We start from the raw sequence: 25,964 nt of genomic DNA on the forward strand, positions 1-25,964 counted from the left end.
GTGGTACCTCTGGTTGAGAATGGGATCCATTCCGGAGTCCCGTTCACAACCTGAAAGGTCCGCAACCTGAAGTGCCGAATCTGCGCATGCATGAAGCGCCGAACCTGGAAGTAACCTGTTCCATTACTTCCAGGTCCGGCGCGTTTGCAACCCGCAGCAAACGCAACCAGAGGTATGACTGTATTGAGCTGTATATTTCTGCCTCTTCCCCCACCCCACCTCCAATCATACAGGTTCTGGAGTCTCTGAGACTTGAATCCAAATTGTTAAATTTTTTTACCTTTTTGTTGTACTTAATGCTAGACACTAAGGCAGGTCTGAGGATCTGATATGAACAGACCACAACACACAGTCATTATTTGAAAGTCCTTTTTAAAAAGAGGCCTTAATATTTTAAAATACTCGAAATAGACAATGGATATTGAGTTTTAAAGCCAATAAGATGCAATGCATATGCCCATTTGCAACAGCCATTATTTTCTTAATCGCATTCTGTAATTGTTCACAGTTCTGAAATTGTAAGGAAATTGTTTTCATGGTATATGTGCAACTGCCAATTGTGTGCCCATTCGTCAAAGAAGGGAGGATGCACTAGCTACTGCATTTACAGGGTCTATGGCCATATAATAAAAGTTGCTGTTGGTTCTACAAAGCCCCTTCCGCCCTTAGAAAGGAGGGGGGGTTGCAGTGTATCACGAGCCCTTCACGTGCTCAGGGGATGCCAGCATCCCCTGGCACTATTGGGCGAGCTCTGGGTGCAGTGCCCAGCTGGCTGGCCAACCGGCTCAGCCGGCTAGGGCGTGCCCACCGCATTTAAGTGGGCACGCAGCCAGAGCTCGCCCTCTTTCTCCTGGGCTCCTGAACTCACCAGCTTTTGCTGGAACGGAGCGTTTGGCGCGATTGCAGTTGCCCGGTTGCGGTGAACAGAGCCAGAAAGCTGCTGGATAAGGCGGTGGCCCGCCGCGTGGTTGCAATGAGGGGTCGGGTCATCGCTCACCCCGCTATAAAGTTCAATGAGACTGCTTTGTACAGGAATGATGGCGTACACCTTTCTGACGCAGGAAACGATGTGTGGCTAGCGGACGTCATATTAGATATAAGACAATGGTTACAGAGAAATTAGATATTGGTTTCGGATGTGAGGGTATTGGCGGCAAGCCAAATGTTTTGGCTCGATTGGCGGTTAGGCATTGGATAAGGTCAGGAAGGTCAGGTTGTGGGGGGGGGGAGGACGGGCCAGCACCTCCCCCCAAGCGCTGAAGGGTACTTCGTAAAGGAGTCCGGGGGGCGTGTCCGTGTCCGAAGCCGTGGGTGGTGAGGGCCTAAGGCACGCCCCGGATCGGTGATCACGGGGTGTGTCCTTAGCTGATGTGCAGCAGCAAGGGCTCACCCCAACAGTGGTTAACCCTTCCTGGACTGCCAGCACGACGTACTGGAGTCGGATATAGTCTAGTTAGATCCAATGCCTAATGCCAATACCGCTCAACAACCGGAACCAATAAAGTTGTGGCCTTTTATTCTCCATTTAACCTTACTTTACGGTGTCTTGTGTCGTTATTTCACGGGAGGGATCGGGATATCGACATGCAAGCTACTGCACAGGATTAAATCTACTGTAGCATGCTTCCACCAATTTAGGCTTCCCCTCATCACAGTGTGAGCTCGAGTCCCGATTGTCTATGAGCTCAGGCTCTCCCTTTTACCTCCAGTGTAGTCCAAGCCCTCCCAAACACCGTCCCAGTCCAGATGGGGATGCCAGTTTGCAGCCTTACTGCAGGAATGTTAGGGATCTCTTTTAGTCTCTTCCAGATGCTTCAAGACTGCTGAATATGGGGAAGAACATGATAAACCGCCCCCAGAGGAGAAGCAAAGGAGGAGAGATTGCAGGGAACAACTAAGCGATTTTCACTTGCTTCTGTTATTTGATCCAAAAAGCCAAAGAAGTACTGCTCCAGCAACACAACTGGATTTAGTTGAGAAAGAGAAGAGCATTGTCAAGTGACAGCAGTTATCAAGCAAAGACTAACAGCCACCTTAAGTTACAGGGTTAGGAGCAAAAGAATTTCCCAGGTAGATAAAATGTAAGGAATAAGCAGTTGGGCCATTTCTCTCAACTCTAAGCCACACAAGGAAACAAACTATAAGACAAAGCATCCACTGTAGTGTGCAAGGATTTAAAAACAAAACACTAGGCATTTAAAAAGAAAAAAGTATCCAGTTTTGTTTACATGCTCAATATCCAAGCAACTCTTATTTCAGTAAATCAAGGGAAAATACCACATAGGTGTCTGACTGAATAAACTGCAAACTTCTAATTTTATACGAATGTGAAAAGCATATTTCTGCTCCAACAGAGGTCAGGGGCGGGGTGAGATCTAAATTCACATTAAATTACAAGCTTGTCCTATGGGGTCAGACAGCTATGAATATGCAATTCCTCTTGGTTTCATCCAGCATCTGCAGAAAATGCAGAAACCACATTTTGCGGCACATCAGTTCATGGAGTTTATAACCCTTAAAATATTTTAACACATTAATATTAACACTTTAAAATACAGTGGTACCTTGGGTTACAGACGCTTCGGGTTACAAACTCCGCTAACCAGGAAGTAGTTGCTCCAGGTTGAGAACTTTGCCCCAGGATAAGAATGGAAATCGTGCGCCAGTGGCACAGCAGCAGCAGGAGGCCCCATTAGCAAAAGCACGCCTCAGGCTAAGAACAGTTTCAGGTTAAGAACGGACCTCCAGAACAAATTAAGTTCTTAACGCAAGGTACCACTGTATGTGAATAATGATTATATGGAACGCCCCCCCCCCCGAAATTGTATACCACACAGAATTGCTTCAGATTTATTTCAAACTATAAAAATCTGACAACTTGCAGAAGCATGCATCTTATTTTCAAGAAAGTACTGGCTTAATTTTACTTAACATTCTTATATTTGCTATAATATATTTATGTTCATTTTTTAGTAGATGCAGATTTTTAATTTTTCATGATTAACACTATTATTGGGATACTGACATTGACACCATGTAAGGAAATAAACTGGAAAAATGCAAGGAAGCACCAGGTGCACAGAAATATATGCAAGGTATAAAGTAATATGTACTCAAAGAATTACAAGATGGATATATGGACCCCACTTTTGATGTATAAACAATCAGTTAGCCAGGACAATGGAGAGTAGGGTACTACTGGTAGGTAACTGAGATCTTTAAGAAACAGCAGAACATACCAGGGAGTCATGCCCCTCTATTTCTTATTGAAAATGGGTGGCCTGGTCTGGAAGGGGCTGAGTGCTTTAAGCGAAACATGCTAGAATTTGCTGTTGGGAGAGGTAGCTGGATGGCTTTTATAAGACTGATTTGATATTGCTGTGGAACCAACGATGCCTGTATGCTTGCTTCTCCCCCCCCCCCCGAACTATTTGTACTTATTATTATTTATTGAATTTGTATACCACCCTATATCCCAGAGGTCTCAACTTTGTAACCAGAGTTGTAAACTATAACACTACAGGTAAGTCTCCAATCCTGTCTTCTAACAAAACTCACTCTGTAAAGGCTGCCTTTACAGTGGCTTTACACTGCATGGGAAACACAGAACACAAGTTGGAGATTTCTCATTAATACGCATGGTAACTAGAATAAGGAATCTTATATGTGAATTGGGAACATAGGCAGCTGTCTTATACTGAAGGTCATTGCTTCATCTAGCTCAGTACTGTCTACATTTGGGGTCTCAGGCAGGGTTCTATCCCAGCTCAACCAGGAGATATCAGGAATTGAAGCAGGGACATTCTGCATGCAAAGCAGATGTTCTACACCGCTAAGTTATGGAACTTCCCTAAGCTTTTCTCATACATTTTTTATAGTATTAATTTAAACCTTTCCCCACAGATTATCTGTCCCATACCGGTTCAGGTTACATACACATTAGGGCACTTGGTTATCTAAGAAACAAATAGGCAGCATGTTTAGATTTGGGGGGAGGAGACTCTGTGAATTCATGCTGCCGCCAAGACTTCCCTTTGGCAGTTTTCTTTTCAGACATAACCCACTTCCAACACATTTTTAAAATTTGTATTGAAGTCAGCATCCACTTATCCAAACATGCAACCTGTTAATAAAGCAGAGAGACTCCTTTGCAGTCACCCGGGAGTATGCAAATGTGGAGAGCAACCTAACCAAAGTTAAGCACTGTAAAATTATCTCATGTCTGAGCATATGCTCGCTTACAAAAAATCCAAAAGGACTTAAGATCACGGCTAGATCACATCCTTTATATTTCTCATTTATTGCTACAAGCATTAGGAAAATGCTGACAAATGAAAAAGTGAACAGGTGAAGCCAGAATGTGGCTTGTGTCAGCCAAACCGAGGCTCATGGCTTGTTTCACTCCAAAACACCCCACAAGCAGCAAACCAAGAACAAATATTGGTTACTGTTCATTGTGTGTTTGGAGGGATGCAAACCATGAACCCTAACTCAAGTAGCATGATAAGAAAGACTCTGGACTGTTTCACCTGTGCCATTGCAGCAGGAACAGGGAAGACACACTGTGGGAACTGTTGAGAAGTGTGTGCCATCATGCTGCTTATTCACATGAAACCATAGTTTGTTTTCAAATATGTTTAATGTGAAATGTGACCCAGGCTATTCGTGGGTAAAGCCTGGTCCTATAAAGCACAGATTCTTCAGTAAACACATATTGATACAGCTCTTTTTTTTTCATTGAGTCAACAGCACAGAAGATTCTTTCAGAAGATAATGGCCCAGTTTGGACATTTTGCTAAAACATATTTTAGCATGATGAGAACTAAGTGCAAGAATCTGCTGAGAGCAGTTATCCACAGTTTTGCAGTATGTTGTCAGCAATCTGCGGATGACACACAGCTCCACTTCTTCCTTACATCTGCAGATGTGGCAGTGCATGTGCTGGACTTCACCCACCCATGGGCTGGCTGACATGTTGCTATGGCAGGGGTGGATTTAGGGGAGTGCAAGCCATTTACCTGCATGGGGAGCCGAACCAAGAATGGTTTGGCACCGCAACAGTCACTTAGAATGAAGTGCAAGAGGTGGGGGGGGGCACCAAATTTTGGAATCATATGGGGCACTGCTGAATTTGAAAGCCCAAAGTCTGCCACTGCACTATAGTTAAGCGTGCCATCTGAAAGTGGCTATTACCATGGCTAGTACAGGAAGCAGAGAAGAGAAGAGGGAGTACAAGGCATGAAAAAATTAGTTTTGTGAATTAGTATTTAGTTTATACAATTAACTAATCCTTTTACCAATCAAATCCTCCAACTTTGAACATATAAACTATATCAAGTCAGTATTTATATTTTCTACGCATTATCACAGCTGAAACCAATTTACAACATGACAATGACATTTTCAGAGATAAATAAAAGCCTAAGCATACTTGCTTACAACCACAACTATCAAAATAATGATATTTTACTTTAATAATGTATTCTAGACTACCACCAAGTCTAAGATAAAGGAATCACCCAACAGCATCATCTTAAAGCTAGGAGGCAATATCTTGGGGAAGTCTTGTGCTAAAGATCTGTTTACTAGCATCCATCCATTTAAAAACATCCATTTAAAAACTATGCTCAAGTCGCTAGCTAGTAGCACCCAAACCATTTCTTAAAGCTTGCATAAGTAGACCACTAACAGATTTGCATATGCTTCTATTTATTGCTTTTGGGTTTCCCCCATAAACTGTTTTTTCCTCGTTAGCTACCCGGTACCTTCAGACAACAGTGATGTTGGTTAATAATTTATAGCCTTAGATAATTTTGCTCTTGCCTATAGATCTGCTCTTGCTTACGCTTCCCACTATTCCGATGCCAAACTTATCCAATATAAGAAGGTATGACCACTTTGACTTCAACCATAGGGCTGATATCTGGAAGGTTTTTGTAAGGATAAACCCTTGCTAACCTACATAAAATAAACTCTTTCACAGCAACGGTACGTTTCCCTTCCTCTATGTATCACAGGAACTGAAGAACTTGGCAAAAGAAAACTCTCCTAAATGCTGGGAAAGTGCCACATACATTGCAGATTCTACCTGTGAACAAGCCAACAGGCAAAACAGAGTCAATAAGCATAAAACTTACATAGTCATGAAAGGCTTTAGCTTCACTTGAGTGTTCACATGTTTCACGTCTTTCTGGAGCTGCGCAGTAGAGATCCCAAAACACACTAAAAATGGGGGACACACACAAAAAAAGCATGGTAACACTTTACATGTATTTCAGGTGTATGATCCCAAACATATGCACAAATTATTATGGTAATTACAGTACTGATTACCATCTCTCTTCATGCTTTCCGGCTATGTTTTGTGCAGCATCAGCATTTTGGCATTACAAACTGCTGAAGTTCTGCAAACTTAAGAACACCAAAGACTACTGGCTATTACACAGACTAAACAACATGTATACAGTACATTTTACTTATTATTTTGGTGTGCTGTATGAAGAATATCCAAATTATATATTTTGTGATTCAAGCATGAAGAAAAGATTTCAGAACTCTTGTGGATAACAAGAAAATCTACCGTAACTAGTGAAGTTGTTTTTGCTGCTTTTTTTAGGAGCGCCTATTCTAAAAGCAAACAATCAATCCAGAGCTTAAAACAACATCAGAAAAAAAGCTTTAAATACATTTAAAAGATCATGAACAATTTTCCAGCCTGAACCTCCAGGGTGCAGCATGTATTCTCTTGCAAAACTTTCATATAAGGGACAGAAAAGGAGAACAGTGAGCTGGCGGAGCAGGAGGGATAAAAAAAAATCTATTACTTTACTCCAATGTTTATTTACATTGTAAATATTACAGATTGTAAACATTAAAAATTATATGTTTATTTAAAAAATAAAAAGAGGACTATGAAAACCAAGCTAACATATACAAATGCATGCAATTATTTTAAATTCTGCAGAGTTAAAGGAAACACAGTCTGATCGCTGCCATCAGTAACAGGACCAAGGCCTCTGGGAGCAAGCCCATGCAGAGCTCATCAGGCCTGGGGCGGGAGTCTTGCTAAAATAAAGTTAAAAACAAAAACAAAAAAGCAGCCAGTCCCAGGTGAGCCCCGGAGCCAGCCTAGCCTTCCGAGGCTCAGGGCAAGTGTATCCAGCTGCCTGTCCCCCCACTCCAGGCCGCTGCATGGACCTGTCTTGGAAGTTGCTCCCCCTGCCTTCCAGGGAGAACATCATGGCAAGGGGGAGACCTACCCAAGCCCAGCCAGCAGACAGAGAACCAGCAGCTACAGGGGCCTTCCTCCACCTCCCAGTAAGAAAAAAACACTCTGCAAGTTACCCTTGGACTTCAGAAGTTTACAAACAACTAGCAACCAAGTAAATGTGCTTTTTTTTCCTAGCTTGGGGGTTTGGATGGGGAAACCCAGTGAAAGAGACACCATATTGGAAAACCTGAACATTAGTCTTTCCAAAAAAGAAACCAAGGGATTAACGGTAGATTCTAGTTATTTTTTAATAAAAATAAGATTTTGTACACTAACACTTTAATAAACACAAAACAAACAAAGTAGTCTTTTTAAAAGCTTGAAATACTTACCACCACCAAGAGTGTAAGAATCCTGGGGGCTCGCCCAATGTGATATTTTTTTCCCATCTTATCTAAAACCAGCATAAATAGTGATTAGAAATTTTTTCATCTAGACAAAATATAAACAACAGAATACTGCAAAATTCCCCTAATTAATCAAAAATTCTGAGACAAATAGGCTGGTCTTCACCTGGTGTCAAAAAGCTTATACTGTAATGCTGGCATCAGTTGTGCCTCCTTAGGGGCACAACTGCAGGGCATCACTGCAGAAAAGGCCCTCTTCTTTGTGGAAGCACAATGCGCCCCTTCAGGTGATCTTAAGGCACTATTATGCATTGTATAAAACACTACTGTATTTCCTTTTGTTTGTTTTGTACCTACTGGTGATCAATGACACTGCAAGAAAAAGAGATTCTCAATAACCTATCTACCCATCTTCTCCATGCTAGTCATTATCAGTCACATGAAGCTTGAATTAAAGACCAAATCTCATCTGAACCACAAAATGAATGAGGAAAGCCAAAACCGGAAATAACAACATCCTGCTGATCACACAGATTAGCCACCTTTCCTCTTACTGTGGTACATATTAGTTAAAAAGGTCTATTTCCCTTCTGACTGGAAGCAGATACATTTTTCTTCTAGCAAAAAGATCCACATGCTGAAGTTCACGGTTCCTAGCTTAAACTCAATGCCAATTTGTCTCTTTCATGGTATTGGTGTTTTGGGATAATTTATTGAAACCATTGCTGCTCTATAGTGTATTTTTCTGTCTGCTATGCTGGATAGCCGCATTACTGAAAAGAAAATATTGAAAGATGTGGCCTAAATATTCACCTTACAAAAAACAACAACACAACATTCTCCATTATCCTTAAAATAACATCTATATTCAATGTTTTAATAAAATTCAAGTTTACGGTAATTAATGGATTGAAAGATGAATCAGCTGACAGCCATAACTACTATGGATAATTTTTCTAAAAGTTTACTGAAAGGTGCCAAAACAGACACCTACAAAAGGTCTATTGTTCTCAATGGCCAATGATATCAAATATCAGGTACATGAAATTTGCACTCCAATACATGAGCCAAAAGGGAAGTGGGTGGCGCTGTGGTCTAAACCACAGAGCCTAGGGTTTGCCAATCAGAAGGTTGGCGGTTCGAATCCCCGCGACGGGGTGAGCTTCCGTTGCTCGGTCCCTGCTCCTGCCAACCTAGCAGTTCGAAAGCACGTCAAAATGAAAGTATATAAATAGGTACCGCTCTGGCAGGAAGGTTAACGGCATTTCCGTGCACTGCACTGGTTCACCAGAAGTGGCTTAGTCATGCTGGCCACATGACCCAGAAGCTGTATGCCAGCTCCGTCGGCCAGCAAAGCAAGATGAGCGCCGTAACCCCAGAGTCGTCCGCAACTGGACCTAACGGTCAGGGGTCCCTTTACCTTTACATGAGCCAAAGTGCTGCTATCCTTCAAAATTTACACTTCTCTTAATTTTGTGATGCAGCTTTCCAACCCAAGACTTGTACATAATTTCCATAATATACCTAAGGAAATGCACTATATTAGAGAAAATTCCATTCATATATGTGTATATTAAGAGAAGCATACACAAAATGTTTTAACATTTTCATGTGGATATTTTTTTAATTGCCAACTGATACTGAAATGGAACAAACTGAACTGATGGCTGAAAAAGTGAGAAACTGAAACAGACACATTTGTTTACTCCCAGCAGGGACTCCAGAGGAAAAAGAAAATATTCATAGAAATAAATGGACCACTCCAATACAGAACAGCATAATGAGTTGACTCATATGCACAGATATTCATGTTGAAAACCTGTGTTATTCTGTTGTGTTACTTGTGTTATTCATGAATTTTATGAACAGACGCAGGTAGCCATTTCCTTCAAAAGCTGAAATTTTATAAATGTATACATTGCTTCTCTCTTCAAAAAGTCTTGAAGCAATTTACAATACTGTGAAGTTTATGCTACTGAGAGCATAGCAAGAAAAGCACAGGAAAATCTTATCTAGTTGTTAATGTGGCTATACAATACTTGAATCCTTTTTTAAAAAAATCTTTTTTGCTTCAAACCAACTCATTTAAATAAGCGATCACCTGTGGCAAGTAAAGCTTGCCTCCAGGAAATGGTCCTAGTACCAAGTAAGAGGGAACAGAAGCAAGCAACAACCGCACACAGCTGCTTTTTTCCAGCTGAAGAAAAATAACTGTGGCTGCTGCATGTATGTACTCTTTCACTCTCACCTTCATGTTAGTTGTCCTTAAAGAGTGAAGGAGTACACACCGGATCTCATATAAGTGGACAAAATGACAGCTCATAATACTGTACACTGAATTCACAAGACTAGCCTGAATCCTATCCATCAAGTGAAAGTGGCTATCTAGAATTCTGGAAGACATGAAAATGATAGGAAACATACCTCTGATAAAAATGTCTGCGCTGATTTTTGTGCTCCTACATGGAGCAGATATTCATATACATACAGTGCTAACCTGAAAGGGAAAAACAACAATATTCACTATTGAAACAAAACTCTAAACTGCAAGATCATGCACAACTTTCTAGACAGAATGATGCATTAAATCAGAAAAAGAAAATGAACTAAAAAGTAGTCAGTTTTGCTTGATCTACATTTCCAACTTTTCCCAACTATATATGTGAGCACCATCACAGCAAAGTTAAAAATGTTACTATACAAAAAACTGAGTCTGTCAATATTTTATTATCTTGGACATATGCCCAGTCAGCTCATAACAGTTCAGCTACTATTAATCTATATTTATCCACACACGCTATGCTTACAGTAAACAATACAATGCATCTATAATTATACCAGTACTGAACATTGCTAAACAAAATGCCTAAACATTAAATCTTCTGAATTTTTAACACTTTTCACTCCGTGTTTCAGCTTGCAACATGAACAACCCAGAGTTATTCAGAACTACCGGTAACCAACCTGCTCTCTTGTTCAGTATATATAGTGTGAGCAGAGTTCTCTCACATAGTAGCATCAGCCCACAAAATAAAACTATGTTGCACCTCCTTGGTTCCCTACTTAAAAGCTTAACCAAAGTACACAGTAGTGGGTCTGCTGATTTGGCTCAGTGGCAGAGTTCATACAAAACCAAGTGTTAGAAATACAAGCTGGCATGAGCCTCAGATTCACTTGCAACACAAGAATAAAAGGTTTCAGTCCTGGATTTTGCTCTAAGCTAATACCTGTAGGTCCATCTGATTACAAGCCTCCCAGCAACCTGCCATGGTCGAAGGAGGATGGAATGTCATCTCCCAACCTATTGTCCAGGACCACAAGTTTGCCCTGGGCTCAGACTGCAGTCACACCAGGTTACAATCGGTGCTCACTGTCATCCAAAAATAAGTGGCCCTTATGTTCAAGCCAGAGTTTCCCAAAATCAGACAAAACAGGAAACTGCAGTTTAGAACCAACAAGAATTAAATCTTTATAATATTTCCTCATGCATGAGTCCAAGTCTCCTGTTTGTTAGAACAAACCATAGTCTACCACTACATCTGAACCAAGTTGTCGGGTATAAAGGCAATTTTGTGTGCTGTTCATTAATCCTAAGCATGTTCATTCTGAAGTAGGCTCCATTGATTTTTTTTTCTTCAAAAAGTAATAAAGTTTACAACCCCACAATGCACTATAATAATTTTTACAATTTTGCAGTCAACAAACAGGAAAAATAAATAGCATGAAGTAAGGTATATAATGTGATAGCAGAATAATCATAACCATAGCCATTCGTATCAGTAAACCGAGTTACGTAAAATAGAATGAATAAAAGAAATTGTGGCTAATCAACAAAGAATATTGTTGATCCTGAATCCTAGCATTCCATTAACAAATGAACATGCTCCATTTCTGTATAAATTGATCATTTTATTTTTTCCCCTCTCTAGCTTTTATCACAATTTTGAGTTTGTCCATATTAGCCATATTCTTATACATCACTCACTGATAGAGGGTGGATTAATCTTCTTCCATCAACTAACAACTATATGAGTTATTTACCATCTGTACATCATGTGGTACAGATTTCAGAAGAATGTATGTCCAAGTATTTACACTAAAGTATGCAGTATTCTAGTTACAGGTGGGTAGCCGTGTTGGTCTGCCATAGTCGAAACAAAATAGAAAATTCTTTCCAGTAGCACCTTAGAGACCAACTGAGTTTGTTCTTGGTATGAGCTTTCGTGTGCAGAAGTGTGCATGCACACGAAAGCTCATACCAAGAACAAACTCAGTTGGTCTCTAAGGTGCTACTGGAAAGAATTTTCTATTTTGTTGCAGTATTCTAGTTTAAGTTATAATACAGTCAATTTGCAACTTCTGTGTGGGGGCTGTGTTCCAGGGATTGCGTGTAAAACCTAAATCAAATATAGTCAAAACAACCACAGAACCATCCCCGCCACGTAAGCATCCTACCTTTCTTAAGTCAGCTCACTCAGCAAGCCTTGCCCCCCATGCAAATCAGATAGCTTTTGAGCTTTCTGCCTTGCTTGCTGGGCTCTGGGAGGCTATAACAAGTTCTCATGGGGCCATTCAAGATCTCATGAGAGTGTACCAGAGCCTAGAAAGCAAGGTGGAGAGCTTAAAAGCTCTTTCTGCACTGAGAAAACTTGACATGGAAAGAACTTTAAAGCTCTCCACCTTGTGAGCGCTTAATTTGTGCAATTTCAGCTGGTCAGCCACCAAGCACGTAAAGCTGAGATCGTGCAAGTTAAATGTGCATAAATTGGGGGGTTGACTGTATGTCGAGCAGATTATTACAAATTGCATACTCTTTTCCATCGGGGGGGGGGGGGAAGGAATTGCTATGAAACAAGATCTCTGATCCTAATAGATGTAATAATAATAATAATAATAATAATAATAATTTTATTTATACCCCGCCCTTCCCAGCCAGAAAACCGGGCTCAGGGCGGCTAACATCAATTAAAATCACAGCAAGAAAACATAAAAACGATCAATTTAAAATAACAGATTAAAATACAAATTTAAAAATTCAATTAAAACTGCAGGTCTCAATCTCAAAAATATCCCACCAATAAAAGATGAAGCGTAAATATTAAACAGAAACCAACCCAAAGGCCAGGTGGAACAGCTCCGTCTTGCAGGCCCTGCGGAAAGATGCCAAATCCCGCAGGGCCCTGGTCTCTTGTGATAGGCTGTTCCACCAAGTCGGGGCCAATATTGAGAAGGCCCTGGCCCTAGTTGAGGCCAACCTAACGTCTTTGTTGCTCGGGACCTCCAAAAGGTTATTATTTGAGGACCTTAAGGTCCTACATGGGACATACCAGGAGAGGCGGTCCCTTAAATACAAGGGTCCTAAACCGCATAGGGCTTTAAAGGTCAAAACCAGCACCTTAAACCTGATCCTGTACTCCACCGGGAGCCAGTGCAGCTGGTAAAGCACTGGATGAATGTGGTCCCGCGGCAAAGACCCGGTAAGGAGCCTCGCCGCGGAATTCTGCACCCGCTGGAGTTTCTGGGTCAGTTTTAGGGGCAGCCCCGCGTAGAGCGAGTTACAATAATCAAGTCTGGAGATGACCGTCGCATGGATCACTGTGGCCAGATCAGGGCGAGAGAGGTAGGGGGCCAACTGTTTAATACGGCGGAGATGGAAAAATGCCACCTTTGCTGTGGTTGCAACCTGTGCCTCCATAGAAAGAGAGGCATCAAAGGTTACACCCAGACTCTTGACAGAAGGCGCTGGCACTAGTTGGGCCCCCGCAAGAGATGGGAGTTGGCCTCCCAACCCCATGTCGTCCCGACCCAGCCAGAGGACCTCTGTCTTCGAAGGGTTTAACTTCAACCGGCTCCCACGCATCCATGCAGCCACAGCCTCCAAGCACCTGGCCAGTGTGTCTGGGACCGAGTCAGGGCGGCCGTCCATCAACAGATAAAGCTGGGTGTCATCAGCATATTGATGACAGCCCAGCCCGAAACTCCGGACAATCTGGGCAAGAGGGCGCATAAAGATATTAAAAAGCATCGGGGAAAGGATTGTGCCCTGCGGAACTCCACACACCAAGGAGTGTCGTGGCGACAACTCCCTCCCTAGCACCACTCTCTGTCCCCGACCTGAGATAAAGGAGCTCAGCCATTGTCGGACTGTGCCCTGAATCCCCACGTCGGCAAGGCGGTGGTCTAAAAGATCGTGGTCGACCATATCGAAGGCTGCTGACAAATCTAAAAGAATCAGCAGGCCCGAACCGCCTCGATCCAGCTGTCTACGGAGATCATCTGTTAGCGCCACCAAAGCTGTCTCGGTCCCATAACCAGGGCGGAAGCCGGACTGAAACGGATCCAGAGCCAATGTTTCATCCAGAAATCCGCCAAGCTGTTCAGCAACCGCTCTCTCAATTACCTTACCCAGGTACGGAAGATTCGAAACTGGGCGGTAATTGGATAGATCTAAAGGATCTAAGGATGTTTTCTTTAAGAGCGGACGCACCACTGCCTCCTTCAATTCCTGTGGGAAAGTCCCCGTGCCAAGGGACAAATTTATGATCTCACCCAGAGGGGCCCGTACCTCGTCTGGACACGCTCTAATCAGCCAAGACGGGCACGGGTCAAGGGGGCAAGTGGTGGGCCTTCCAGCTTGGAGGAATCTGTCTACATCGGCAGGGAGTATCCGATCAAAGTGGTCCAATACTGGACCCGAGGACAGTCCATTATTGTATCCAAATTGGCAGGGAGGTCACGGCGGAGCAGCAAGACTTTCTCCGCAAAAAAGCTCGCAAATGCCTCACAGCTATGAGTCGAATTTGTATTTAAATTTGGTTGTCCCTCTAGGGTTGTTAAAGACCTAATTATTCTAAAGAGTTGTGCTGGGCGAGAGCTAGCAGATGCAATGGAAGCTGAGAAGTAAGACTTCTTTGCCGCCTTCATTGCCATCTCATAGGTTTTCATAAGCATCCTATAAGATGTTCTTGAGGCTCCGTCGCGAGCACGCCGCCATACTCGCTCTAGCCGTCTGAGCTCCCGCTTCATTTTCCGGAGCTCCTCAGTAAACCAAGGGGTCCGGTTTCGGCGGGGTCGCAGAGGGCGCTTAGGTGCGATCTCATCAATGGCCGTCAAGAGTCGGTTATTCCAGTCTTTGACAAGGTCATCTAATGAGTCGCCAGGGGGAGCAGGGTCCCGCAAAGCCTGACAGAATCTATCTGGATCCATCAGCCTTCGCGGGCGAGCCAAAATAGGCTCGCCACCCGAGCAGGGGAGGAGCGGAAAGTCAATCTTGGCTCTCAGAGCGTAGTGATCAGACCATGGCACTTCCACAGAGGGGAGCATGATCACATCTATGCCAGCACCAAAGATCAAATCCAGTGTGTGGCCTGCTTGATGTGTGGGACCCAAGTAGCTTAGCTTACTTTATTCTACATAGCCACTTTGAATGAGTAAGGAAGAATCTACAAAAGTAAATTAGGCCTGATGAAAAAGTTGACATCTTTCCTTGGCAGAATGTAATTTATCCCTATTCACTACTTCTTGGCAGATATCACGGAATCTGTTTTTCCTTTAACATGGCGGTGCACGTCTTAACTTGTCATGGAATGAAGTAACTGAATTGTAGTCAGAGGGTAAACTGCAGACAGGTAACATACATTATAGGGCTAAAATGGAATTTAAAAGACCACACAAGGGTGGCACTTGACAAGCATTGTTGCTTCCTAGGCTGATAAAAGAAAATACCAACACAGTTTTAGCTTTTTTTTATTTATTTAAAGTGTCACAGGGGAAAAGCAAAACAAAAGTTCTTGCCTGGTGAAATGATGAGCAGTTAAAGTTAAAGTAGCAAAATAAAAGTCACACACAATCGTTACCCTATTAAGAATGATCTGGGAGGAAAAAGACTAAAAGTAAAAAGTATTTCTGCTGATTTTTACAGCAATCAGAAGAACCAGGGTGAAAAGGTATTGCAGGACAGGGGAGAGATTTCTGGGCAAGGAAAGGTTAAAAAGTTCCTCCTTCCCTGGCAAAAAGTTCCAAAATGTTAAGCTACAAAATATTTTAAGCTTCTGGTTTTATCCATTTTAAAGGGCAGGCTCAACCTAATGGAAGCCCTCTGTAAGGAGCAAAAGGGCATTTTCTCTTCCTAAGCCCCCAAAATTGGTTCTGGGGGTATCAGGAGAACCCACAGAACAGCACAAAAGAGGAGGGAGATCAATCCACCTGTCAAGCTGATGGCTTGCGCAGATGGAAAATTTGAAATAGCACAATGCTGAATACTGGTATATGAAGTTATTGATTATATACAAAAGTAACTTCGTGTCCACAAATACGTTCTTGTTCTTGTTGTTTTTTAAAAATGCAGATCTACACATAGACTTGCAGACCAACAAATATGAATTAATTACCGGTACATCCGCTTATGCTAGCAAGTGTTTTAACAAGTTCACCTACTGATAGCAAAGCATTTCAAGGCAGCTATCAAGGCATTTCCATTTTAAGCATTTGCTGCGGGAGTTCTTTGTACAAACTAGCATTTACTTAAGTCAAGTGTGAAAAGCATGGTCTTTCAGCTATCTACTTTTTATTATTTCCAGTAGTGGAGTCTGGGTGGTGTATTTGGGTAAAAGGGGCACTGCCATTTCAACCTCAGTCTGATCTCAAATGGCCCCACCACCAACCTGTCTAATTCAAGGTGCAGATCCGACAAACCTAAAATTAGTGACCTCACCTGTCATTGACTCTGGCTCCACCTATTATTTATTAGTTTATTTCATCACAACAGTGCCCCATAGCGGCTTATCAATCCCAATGGGCTTTCCAATCATTTATGAAACTACAGACTACCTAGCAGTATGAGAGCAGATGGTTGATGCAATTATTCAAAAAACAAAACAAAACTAGTTTTTCCAGCTATACAGCTACTAGAATCTTGCTAAGTTTGTGCATTTCTTCTTGCCTCCTTCAGCTTTAAATTTTGTTCTCACAAAACAAAGACACAGTTTCATGCAGTTTTTAAAGAGGGATAAAACTTTGGTGATTCGGGTCTCTCTGTTATTCAATACCTAAAAATACTACAATACAAATATATTTTCAAGGACTGATTTACTGAATAAGAGATGCTCATCAGGCAACATTAAATAAGAGGCATTAACTGAAAGCCAGGAAGAGCAACATACATACCTAAGGCTGTGAATACAAATAAGGACATGGGATGCTGATGAATCCAGCCTGAAAACTGACTCTGATAAAGGATATTGCTAGTGCACTCAAGCCAACACTGGGAAGGATACCAAAGAGCTTCAAACACTAACAAAGGATAAACCACTTTAGTTAATAGTGCCATAAATTAAAATTAAATAGGTTACAGCATCATCAAATAAGGGGATAAGAAATACTGAGGATGCTCTGTATTTCTAAAAAAAGAAGTCACGAGGATCTGAAAACTGCAGTTGTTTATGATGGAGGCAGAGTTGACCTGGCCAGCTCACTTTCCAATCTAGCCTCAGGTGCCTTCCCGGGAGCGGGGAGCACTTCAGTGACAGGATGCGGTGCCATTGTCAAGTCAGGTGGCTCTGATATGGTGGCTGGGGCATCTAAGGCAGGACTCTCCCCAGACAATCCATTAGGATGCTTCTAGATCAGCAGCTTCAAGCTCCTCCCCAGGATCCAATTCTGCACCCTGGTCCTATTTCTCCTTCCCCTCTGACTAGGTATCACCACCAAGCTTATAACACACATAGATATACCACATCCCTTGGTTCAGTACCAATTCAACTGAACTATATTGGTATGTGCTTTAGCATGGGTAGGCAAACTAAGGTCAATCACCTTCTAAATCCAGCCCAGAGACGGTCCAGGAATCAGCGTGTTTTTACATGAGTAGAATGTGTGTTTTTATTTCAAATGCGTCTCTGGGTTATTTTTGGGGCATAGGAATTCGTTCCTCCCCTCCCCCCCAAAAAAATATAGTCTGCCCCCCCCCCCACCAGGTTTAAGGGACAGTAGATCGGCCCCCTGCTGAAAAAGTTTGCTGACCCTTGCTTTAGAGGAAGTCACTTTCACACCTACAAACTCTTAACTTGCCCAATTAACAGGCTGATAAATCAGGCATGTCAGTTGCCTGTTCCCTCCTCCATGCTTTGCAGGTGTGCAAGTGAGAAGCAAGTAACCCATTCCCCTTTGGCTCTCATGCTTCATCTTCCTTCCTCTTCTATCGCTCCCCTCACCCTGCCAGGGGATTTGATACTGGGGGAATGTAGTCTTTGAGCCTTCCCGCCTCCCCTTTACAATCAAGCAGTATATAAATTGTATTGGGGGGGGGGACAGAATAAATAATAGTTTGGCATGCTTACATAACATGATTGGGAGGAGCGAGCAAGAATAGACACAACATAAAAGAATAAAGAGCCTACTACTTCCTTAGGCAGGTCTCTAGAGGCGAGCAGGAGAGTAACCTACATTTATCCAGAGCCAACAATCACCACTGGCTACAACACAAAAGGCTCCCCTCCCCCTTTTCTGAGTTATCAAGCAAACACAATGTGCAGGTTGATCAAACAACATCAGTGGGACTGCAGTTTGGGTATATATTAATATATAGCTAATTTGACTCTGAGTAGACCCATTGAAATTAATGAGCATAATCAATCATGCTGAAATTCTTATTGTGGGAGCCCTGGTTTTGCTGCTCATCTGAAAGAGTGAAGAAACAATGTATTTATGCTTTTATTAAAGTGGGATGTGCCTAAAACTGACTGTGAAAGGAAAGAATAATTTTCAGGGTGAAACCGGCTACATCTTGGATTAATTTCTTTTGATGTTCCAATCATTTTGACCTTTCTAGCTTCCCTGCGAACATACACCCTTCACCATCAAGTTTTTAAAAACTGCATTTGTTTAGTACATTTATATCCAAGGTGGTATGCATGGAGTTCCTAAATGGGTTTGATCCATGAATTTCAGTGGGTTTACTCTGAGTAAAAGTTAGTTGAAACCACCCAGTATATCTATTTTTGGAAGGTAAATACTGTACTTAAAAACAGCAGAGTATACAGTCTTTTCTGGGCAACTGCTACAAAGCAGCTTCCCACTTTGGGGCACTTTTGCTTTTTAACGAACATGTCTTTCTCATTAAAGAATAAACTTCTGTCTCAATAACTGTGACATATGTTCACTAGGGGCTCAGGAACTGGCAGTCTTCCAACCGCCAACTACCCCCCTGAAAATGATCAGAGAAAATGAAATAAGGAATGATAGTAATATTCACAATCTCCTTTACATATTCTACTAACCCCAACCTGCACTTTCTCAATCCCATCATGGTTTAAAGCAGGAATGGGGAAGCCTTTTGGCCTCGAGGGACACAGGCAGTGGTGGACAGTGGGTCAATAGCTACAGTCAGGCACACATGATCTCTGCACCATCTCACTACACATTTTAACATTTCCTCCCACATGCAGACAAGATGCAGGATTGGAAGCATTGGTGGGAAAGATTAAACTACCCCCCTCCAACACTCTCAATGTCCCAAAGATTGCTATCCCCTTATCTGCTCTGCATGCACTTTTAATTTTTACTTAACTCTAGTGACACAGTTGTAGAGGGATTGTGTTAGATTGATCTCTAATGGCCATATATTATGTGTTGACTATGGCAAGGCACATTTAAGCAATAGCTGTACACTAGTTTAAAAGCGTTTTCTAGAGATTATGCCCTATTCTGTGAAGCTCCATCCCCTGACCTCATCCTGACTTTTTATGACCAATTCTGGTAGATATATGAACTACCATATATGGCTGAAGTCTGCCTCCTCTAATCTACACCTAGTGAAAAACATAGAAGGACACCAAATGTCATTCGGCACCAAACAACTATATCAAAACAGGGTCCCATTTGAACCTTGATCTGTGCATATAAATGTGGGAAGAATCCAAAGCGTGAACATTTTAGTTTTGAGACACTGAAGTCAAAAACATTCAGAAATTGAAGGGCCTATCCAGTATGATAGCAAGTAGCCCTTGACACTTCAGAAGTCCATTGGGCTTTAGAGGAAGGCATCGTCAAGAGAAAAAAACTAAACTGCAATTGGTCTCTGGCAACATCACAGTTTAAGCTTCTAGAACCTGGCATTACGTTCCCTGTTCTATAAACAGACATCAACATTACACAACTATGAACACAGCTGACTGAGTTCACACCTGAGCTCAGTTACAGAAACGCATGAGAAAGCACTGATGTACAAACGGTGGCACAGGAAAAACCAATAAATTAGGCAGCTAGAGATATGCCAGCACCTAGAAATAAAAGTAAAATCCAAGAACTCTTAAGAGAATCTGGGCTGGCGAGTAACAATGGGTAAGGGAAGAAAACATAAAAGTAAAGACATAGCCACATGCTTTGCCATAGGTGGCAATGTTGACACAATCAGGTTTGAGGAGTTCCATAATTTCTGGTGAGAAATTTTGGCTTAGCAAACTAATCCTTAGGTTCCCACATAACAGAAAGAGGAGCAAGCGGAATAGTTTAGAGAAAAGCAGAATTTTGTTCTCTTATTTAAACATTTCCATTCTAGTAAAGAATGGAAGAATAGCCTGACCAACAGGGAAGTCGCTTTCTCTGTGACAAACTCAAGTCAGGAAGAAATGATGGCTTCCTTGTACAGAAAAAGGCTTCCTATCCAAACTTTTAAGTGATAATTTACTATTTTACTGCTGTGTTTTTATTATTGTACTAGGGTAGTGTTTCTCAAACTTGGGTTTCCAGCTGTTGTTGGACTACAACTCTTAACTTGCCCAATTAACAGGCTGGTAAATCAGACATGTCAGTTGCCTATTCCCTCCTCCATGTTTTGCAGGTGCGCAAGTGAGAAATGGAACCAGTGGTCAGGGATGATGGGAGTTGTAGTCCAACAAACGGCTGAAGACCCAAGTTTGAGAAATACTGCACTAGGGCCTGAGCCTCTGCTTGCTTCGCTTGCCAACTGCACCTAGCCAACAACCCCATTCACCTAAGCCACCCTTCCCTTTACTCCCCATGGCCACTCCTCCCTTCTCCCCTGAGGCCTCATCAAGCCTCTACAGCAAGCCTGGGCTGCCTGCCTGCATATCCCTCTCACGCACCAGCCTCTCTCCCCGTCCTCCTTGGTCTCTGACAATGCCAGCAGCTCAACCCACTTTGTGGTCATCGCTGCAGTTCACCTGTCAGTGGCATACACTGACTTGAGCCAAAGTTGATATTGCTGAATGGCTCAGAAACTGACTGAACAAATATGTTATGATATCAGTACAATGTCAGATCTTTTCTTGAAGATGTTTCAAATTCAAACAGAATAGCGGAAGGAAAAACATGATAACTGTCAATTTCTTTCAATTTTTATTCCACCTTTTTTGCAGTACGCTCAAAAATGGCAGAGTAGGGTGGGATCGGGGACAAAATTCATGCTGGGGCTACTCCTAGGAAACTCTCTGGGTTGTCATAAAGAAAGTCACCCGTTGTTCTGAGAATTGTGGTAAGCTTCACATGGATGTCTGGTCTTTGTACTGTCTAAACCGATTATTAGGGAACACAAAACATTTTCTCCTCCGAAGGCAGATCTCTAAAGCCACAGCTATTCACATTATGAGATGGTAGAGGTTTGAGGAATGTTTTAGCTTCCTCTTTCTATTTTAAGACAGCACAATTTCTTACACTGGGATTAATCCGTGTAGGAGAAATCATGCATTGCAGAGAGTATGAAGCAGACAATACACTTATACAAAACTGATTTATTATTTCTAACATACTCATGCTAATAGTACGTGACCACCACATATTAGGTCAGCCTATTTAGGATAGCCTAAACAAAACAGATCACAGCACTTTCAGTGAAATGATCAGGGTCTGACCTTGAGGAATCTTGGTGCAAACTAGTTCCACAGTTGTGGGACAGCCACCAGATCTATGGGTTATGATTAGGATTTGGGTCCAAATAATGGTTTGTGCAGTTCTGGGAACATCAAATTGAAAGAAGGCAGCAACTCCTAGTCTATCGATCCTGGAAAAGGACTTTTGTGCAATAGCATGGTTTGTTCTCTACAACCCACTGCTATCAGAAGGTGCTTCATCACATTCGGCATTAAGTAAAGTTTTTGAAAAGAAGTAAAGAACACTACATAAATGCAGTAGTCTAGATTCAAGCCAAAAAGCAAACCACTACTAGATATGCATCTGTCAGGAGGGAAAATGCAACCTTCTCACATGCTGAAAATGATGGGAGTATTCCTGGCCCTATTGCATTCTCGGTTTATAGATACAATGGTAGTGACAGATTCAGGAGCACTCAAAGAATGTAAGACTAAGTGATCTGGGAAGCTAGGTGCCATGTACAGTAGATATCAGCCTCTAGCTCACAAAGCTTGCTAGCCATTTTCCCGCCCCCCCTCTTTCCCCCTTTTCTTCCTAATGTCTCAACAAATGAAACTGATTTGTAAAAATGTTACATGGGAAAAAATACGAGAGACATTGCACATACTTTTGTAAATCAATAAAATAAAATAAAAATACATTTTAAAAAAAGGTTGCCAGGCGATTGCCTCAGTCTTATCTGGATGTGGCTTCAACTATTTGTATCCACTTCCAACACTAGATAAGAGATCATATAGCTGGGGTAGGGGAGTAGGGAAAAATACACTTACAATGCATGCACCAAAGTCAGCAACTACTTCACACACCAATAAGCTTGCTTGAAAAGTAAAAGCAAATTTAGAAACATGGAGTACCAGATGGCTAAAATACTGTTGTATTTTAGTGGCCAGAACAGCATGATGTTCCCGTGAATTAACCAAATAAAAGCAAATCAAGGATACAGGGGAAGTTCTTTGCATGCAGATAAACAGCTGAAAACAAGCTAGGTAACAAACAAAAAAACCACACACACAAGCAAAACAAGGTTATAATCTATCAGTTCTGATATTATAAAAATAGCAAAATAAACAAAACAAAGCCCATTAATTTGGTAAATGTCCAACGGTAGTTAGATGTGATCCATAAGCATTTTCAGATATGAAAGTCATTCCATGATGAGAAATCTTAACACAACCACCTTAAAAATCACAATATATCAAAACGGAAGGTTTAAAGGAATTGATTTTGTATCTTGTATTAACATTCAGAAATCTGCCAAAGTTTGAGTGAGAATTCAATTAGAAATTGGTTGTGAAATCCCTTTTCCAAGGGACAGGGTATTGTCCCTAACTTTGTCTTAAAACTTAAATGCAGCAGAAGGTCAGGCGAAATCTTCTCTAATTTTCACTCCAAGCCTAGAGCTGGGGAGGAGGTTCAGAAAACAAGCCCTTACTCAGAGCTGGAGGGGGGCAGAAGCTCAGTGCACTTTCCGGTTGCAGAGCAAAGCCCACATGCCTCTGAAGGAGGAGTATTGGCCTGTCTCTGCCTGTAGTTCCAGGTCTGGATTCATTTCAACACCCCCCCCCAAGAGTCTGACTCCTTTCTTGCAATGACAAGCACAATGATCACACACTGCCACTGTGTATCTGCTACCGATACTGACAAATGCTACAAAGCACTATGACATGGCAATCAGATATTGTTGCTCTCAGAAACCAAAAATCATTGGGCAATTTAATGCACACAAAAATATATTTTGAGAATATCCAGAAAATATTTGGGCTTCAAATTTCAACAGAAGTTTTTTTATGAGAATTTTCAGTTTTGGTACTTTTCAACTATCTGTCAGCATGCCTAAGAAGCTATAGAACCACCCTTTACAAGTTCTGATGGTATGCTTCCAGCTCCAACCATACCACCTACTTGGCAAAAGATTAGCTCTCTTAAAAACCATATCCTTTTATTATGATGCCATATGCACCAAACAATTTAAGCTATTTTTAAGCAATAATTTGATAATTGAGCATGAGATAAAGGACTTTAAGCAGAAAAATGAACTCAACAGCAACAAATAACTGAATAACTGTACATTAGCCACTGCATCAAGGCCTGTATCATTCTATACCAGGCTTCCTCAACCTTGGCCCTCCAGATGTTTTGAGACTACAGTTTCCAGCATCCCTGACCACTGGTCCTGCTAGCTAGGGATCATGGGAGTTGTAGGCCAAAAACATATGGAGGGTCGAGGTTGAGGAAGCCTGTTTTATACAATACTGTACTGGGGACACAAAGATGTATTTATGTACTGTAGAAGTACAAATACCCAAGAGAGCTTTGTTGGCCAAGCAGACAGGCTGGTTAGTATTATTATTCCCCATCTATATAACATTAGTAAGGTACTATACACTTTATATTATATAAACTGATGGTTAGTGGCACACAATAACATAGAAAAAAGGTCCCCTCCCTCAAGGAAATTATATCACTTTCAACAGTTGAGGAGATGGGGGGGATGGGGCAGGGAGAGAGGATGAGTGAATGCCATTACACCTACTTTGTGGTTGTTTATCTGCAACTAAAACAATACCTGTGTTTCTTTGGCAGAAGGAAATGCTGCACCAAAGTGCATATAAATATGGGAAGAATCCAAAGTGTGAACGTTTTAGTTATAAGATGCTGAAGTCAAAAACAGTCAGAAATGGAAGGAATTTAAGTTACTTAAGGCCACTTATTTTTAATGGGTCCCCTCTGAGTATTACTAAGATTTTATACAGGCGATTATCAAGTACCTCTGGCCGAACAAGTCTAGGCTCATTTTTTTAAAAAAAGTTTAAAAATAGTTTTCTGCTGAAAACACTTCAATTTCTATTACTTGACTTCTAGAAGCAAAAATAGGAAAGCCACAGCACTCTAGAAATTAAATGTTGCTATAACAGAACCACAGAAACCCATATTTAAATCCCATCTCCTAGGGGAAGGATATTGTCTGTATGCCCAGATGGGGGGCAGACGAGCCATAGAACTCCCCAGTGGCATCCTGGAGGAGTTGCCTATATTTGATGTGTATCATATGTTGATCCTTAACCCAGGTTTCACCTTGATGAAGTCATCAGCCAGCAATCGGGAAGGTTGGGATACATACCCAATCCCTATGCCTACTGACATCTGTACTCAATAAAACTGTGGCCACTCCAATCTCAAAAAATTCCTCATCGCTTATTGCTTCCTGTGCCCCCCACCCCAGCAACCTCAGACTCACTTTGACTGGGCCCACAAATCAACCTCTCAAAATTTTAAATTGCAAGCTTAACCTATGAAAGCGTGCTTCAAAATGCATGCAAACCACCAGCTTTTATGTTCAGTTTGCCAGCTGCTTTATCACCAGACCATGTCTTTAAACTCCACTGCATGTAATATTTAGTTGTTACATTCCAGAAGATAACTAGATACATTAGTTTTTTCAAAGCAACACCAACAATTAAGTCTTGTGGCATCTGAAAGACTGTCCAATATTTGTTGTTGTTGTTGTTGTTCAGTCGTTCAGTCGTGTCCGACTCTTCGTGACCCCATGGACCAGAGCACGCCAGGCACGCCTATCCTTCACTGCCTCTCGCAGTTTGGCCAAACTCATGTTAGTAGCTTATTTTGACATAAATCTACCTCTTGTCTTTTGACTTTACATAGTAAACAACTATTTTCCTTACTTCTCTGTATTCAGGGTATATACCCCACAACTTTCACAGTCGTCATGTGCTCAAGCACTTAAAATAATACGCCTTGTTATGGCTGTGTTTGGGTGTCAGGTTGAAAAATTTATTATGGTCACCGGAACCAGACTTTGCAACTAACTCTGGGCTTGCATGCCCCCCTCCCTCGCCTCGTTCCTTTTTTCTGGTGCAATCATAAGGAGTTGGGAAGCTTTCACTTCCATCATTTTTTAAAATAATTAACCACAGCTTGTCATGTTATTCAAGTCCTACAAACTGTGGCTAATCTTAACTATGGCTTGTTCAAAACAATTCCACTTCAAACCATGGGTCTGAAATCTGCATCGATTACAGCCTGTATGACTGTGTCCTATGGATAGCCCTTTATCAATAGACAAGATAATAGCCTAGGCACCAATGTAATGAATTTACTTTTGTGATCTTATTTAGCAATCTTTGATGGGATTAAATACCATCAGTATATTAATTTATTTTAAATCCATACAATCCATATACTTGCCCATATTTCATCTTCTATGCTTGTCCAAAGTTTATTTTCCAGTTTATAAATCTTTGCCACATTTTTGCAGTTAACTTCAACATATGTTTCTATAATATTTCTGATATAAACGTCATATATTCCAATTAAATAGTCACGAGTTCTGCAACCTTTGGCTTGTAACAGTTTGTGTATATTCAAAATGAAAATCAAGGAGATAATTGATAAGTAAATCAATTAAAAAGAAAATTGCTACTAGGTTAGTTTTTATGGTA

General features: G+C 41.6%; 1 protein-coding gene across 8 annotated transcripts in view; it reads right to left on the reverse strand.

Moving 5' to 3' along the window:
* The window catches only part of SSBP2 (single stranded DNA binding protein 2), a 115,064-nt gene that overhangs the window by 66,955 nt on the left and 22,145 nt on the right, over window positions 1-25,964 (reverse strand). For 7 of the 8 annotated variants that reach the window (XM_033164696.1, XM_033164700.1, XM_033164704.1 and 4 more), the window contains exons 2-4: window positions 10,042-10,114; window positions 7,603-7,664; window positions 6,138-6,222 (exon numbers count right to left, since the gene is read on the reverse strand). In XM_033164696.1, the coding sequence (XP_033020587.1) occupies window positions 6,138-6,222; window positions 7,603-7,664; window positions 10,042-10,114 (220 nt within the window). Of the gene's footprint in view, window positions 1-6,137; window positions 6,223-7,602; window positions 7,665-10,041; window positions 10,115-11,658; window positions 11,718-25,964 lie in introns of those variants that run through there. The other variant, XM_033164698.1, reaches the window with a different exon arrangement.

The sequence above is a fragment of the Lacerta agilis genome, chromosome 11, assembly GCF_009819535.1.
Source record: "Lacerta agilis isolate rLacAgi1 chromosome 11, rLacAgi1.pri, whole genome shotgun sequence".
NCBI classification, from domain to species: domain Eukaryota; kingdom Metazoa; phylum Chordata; class Lepidosauria; order Squamata; family Lacertidae; genus Lacerta; species Lacerta agilis.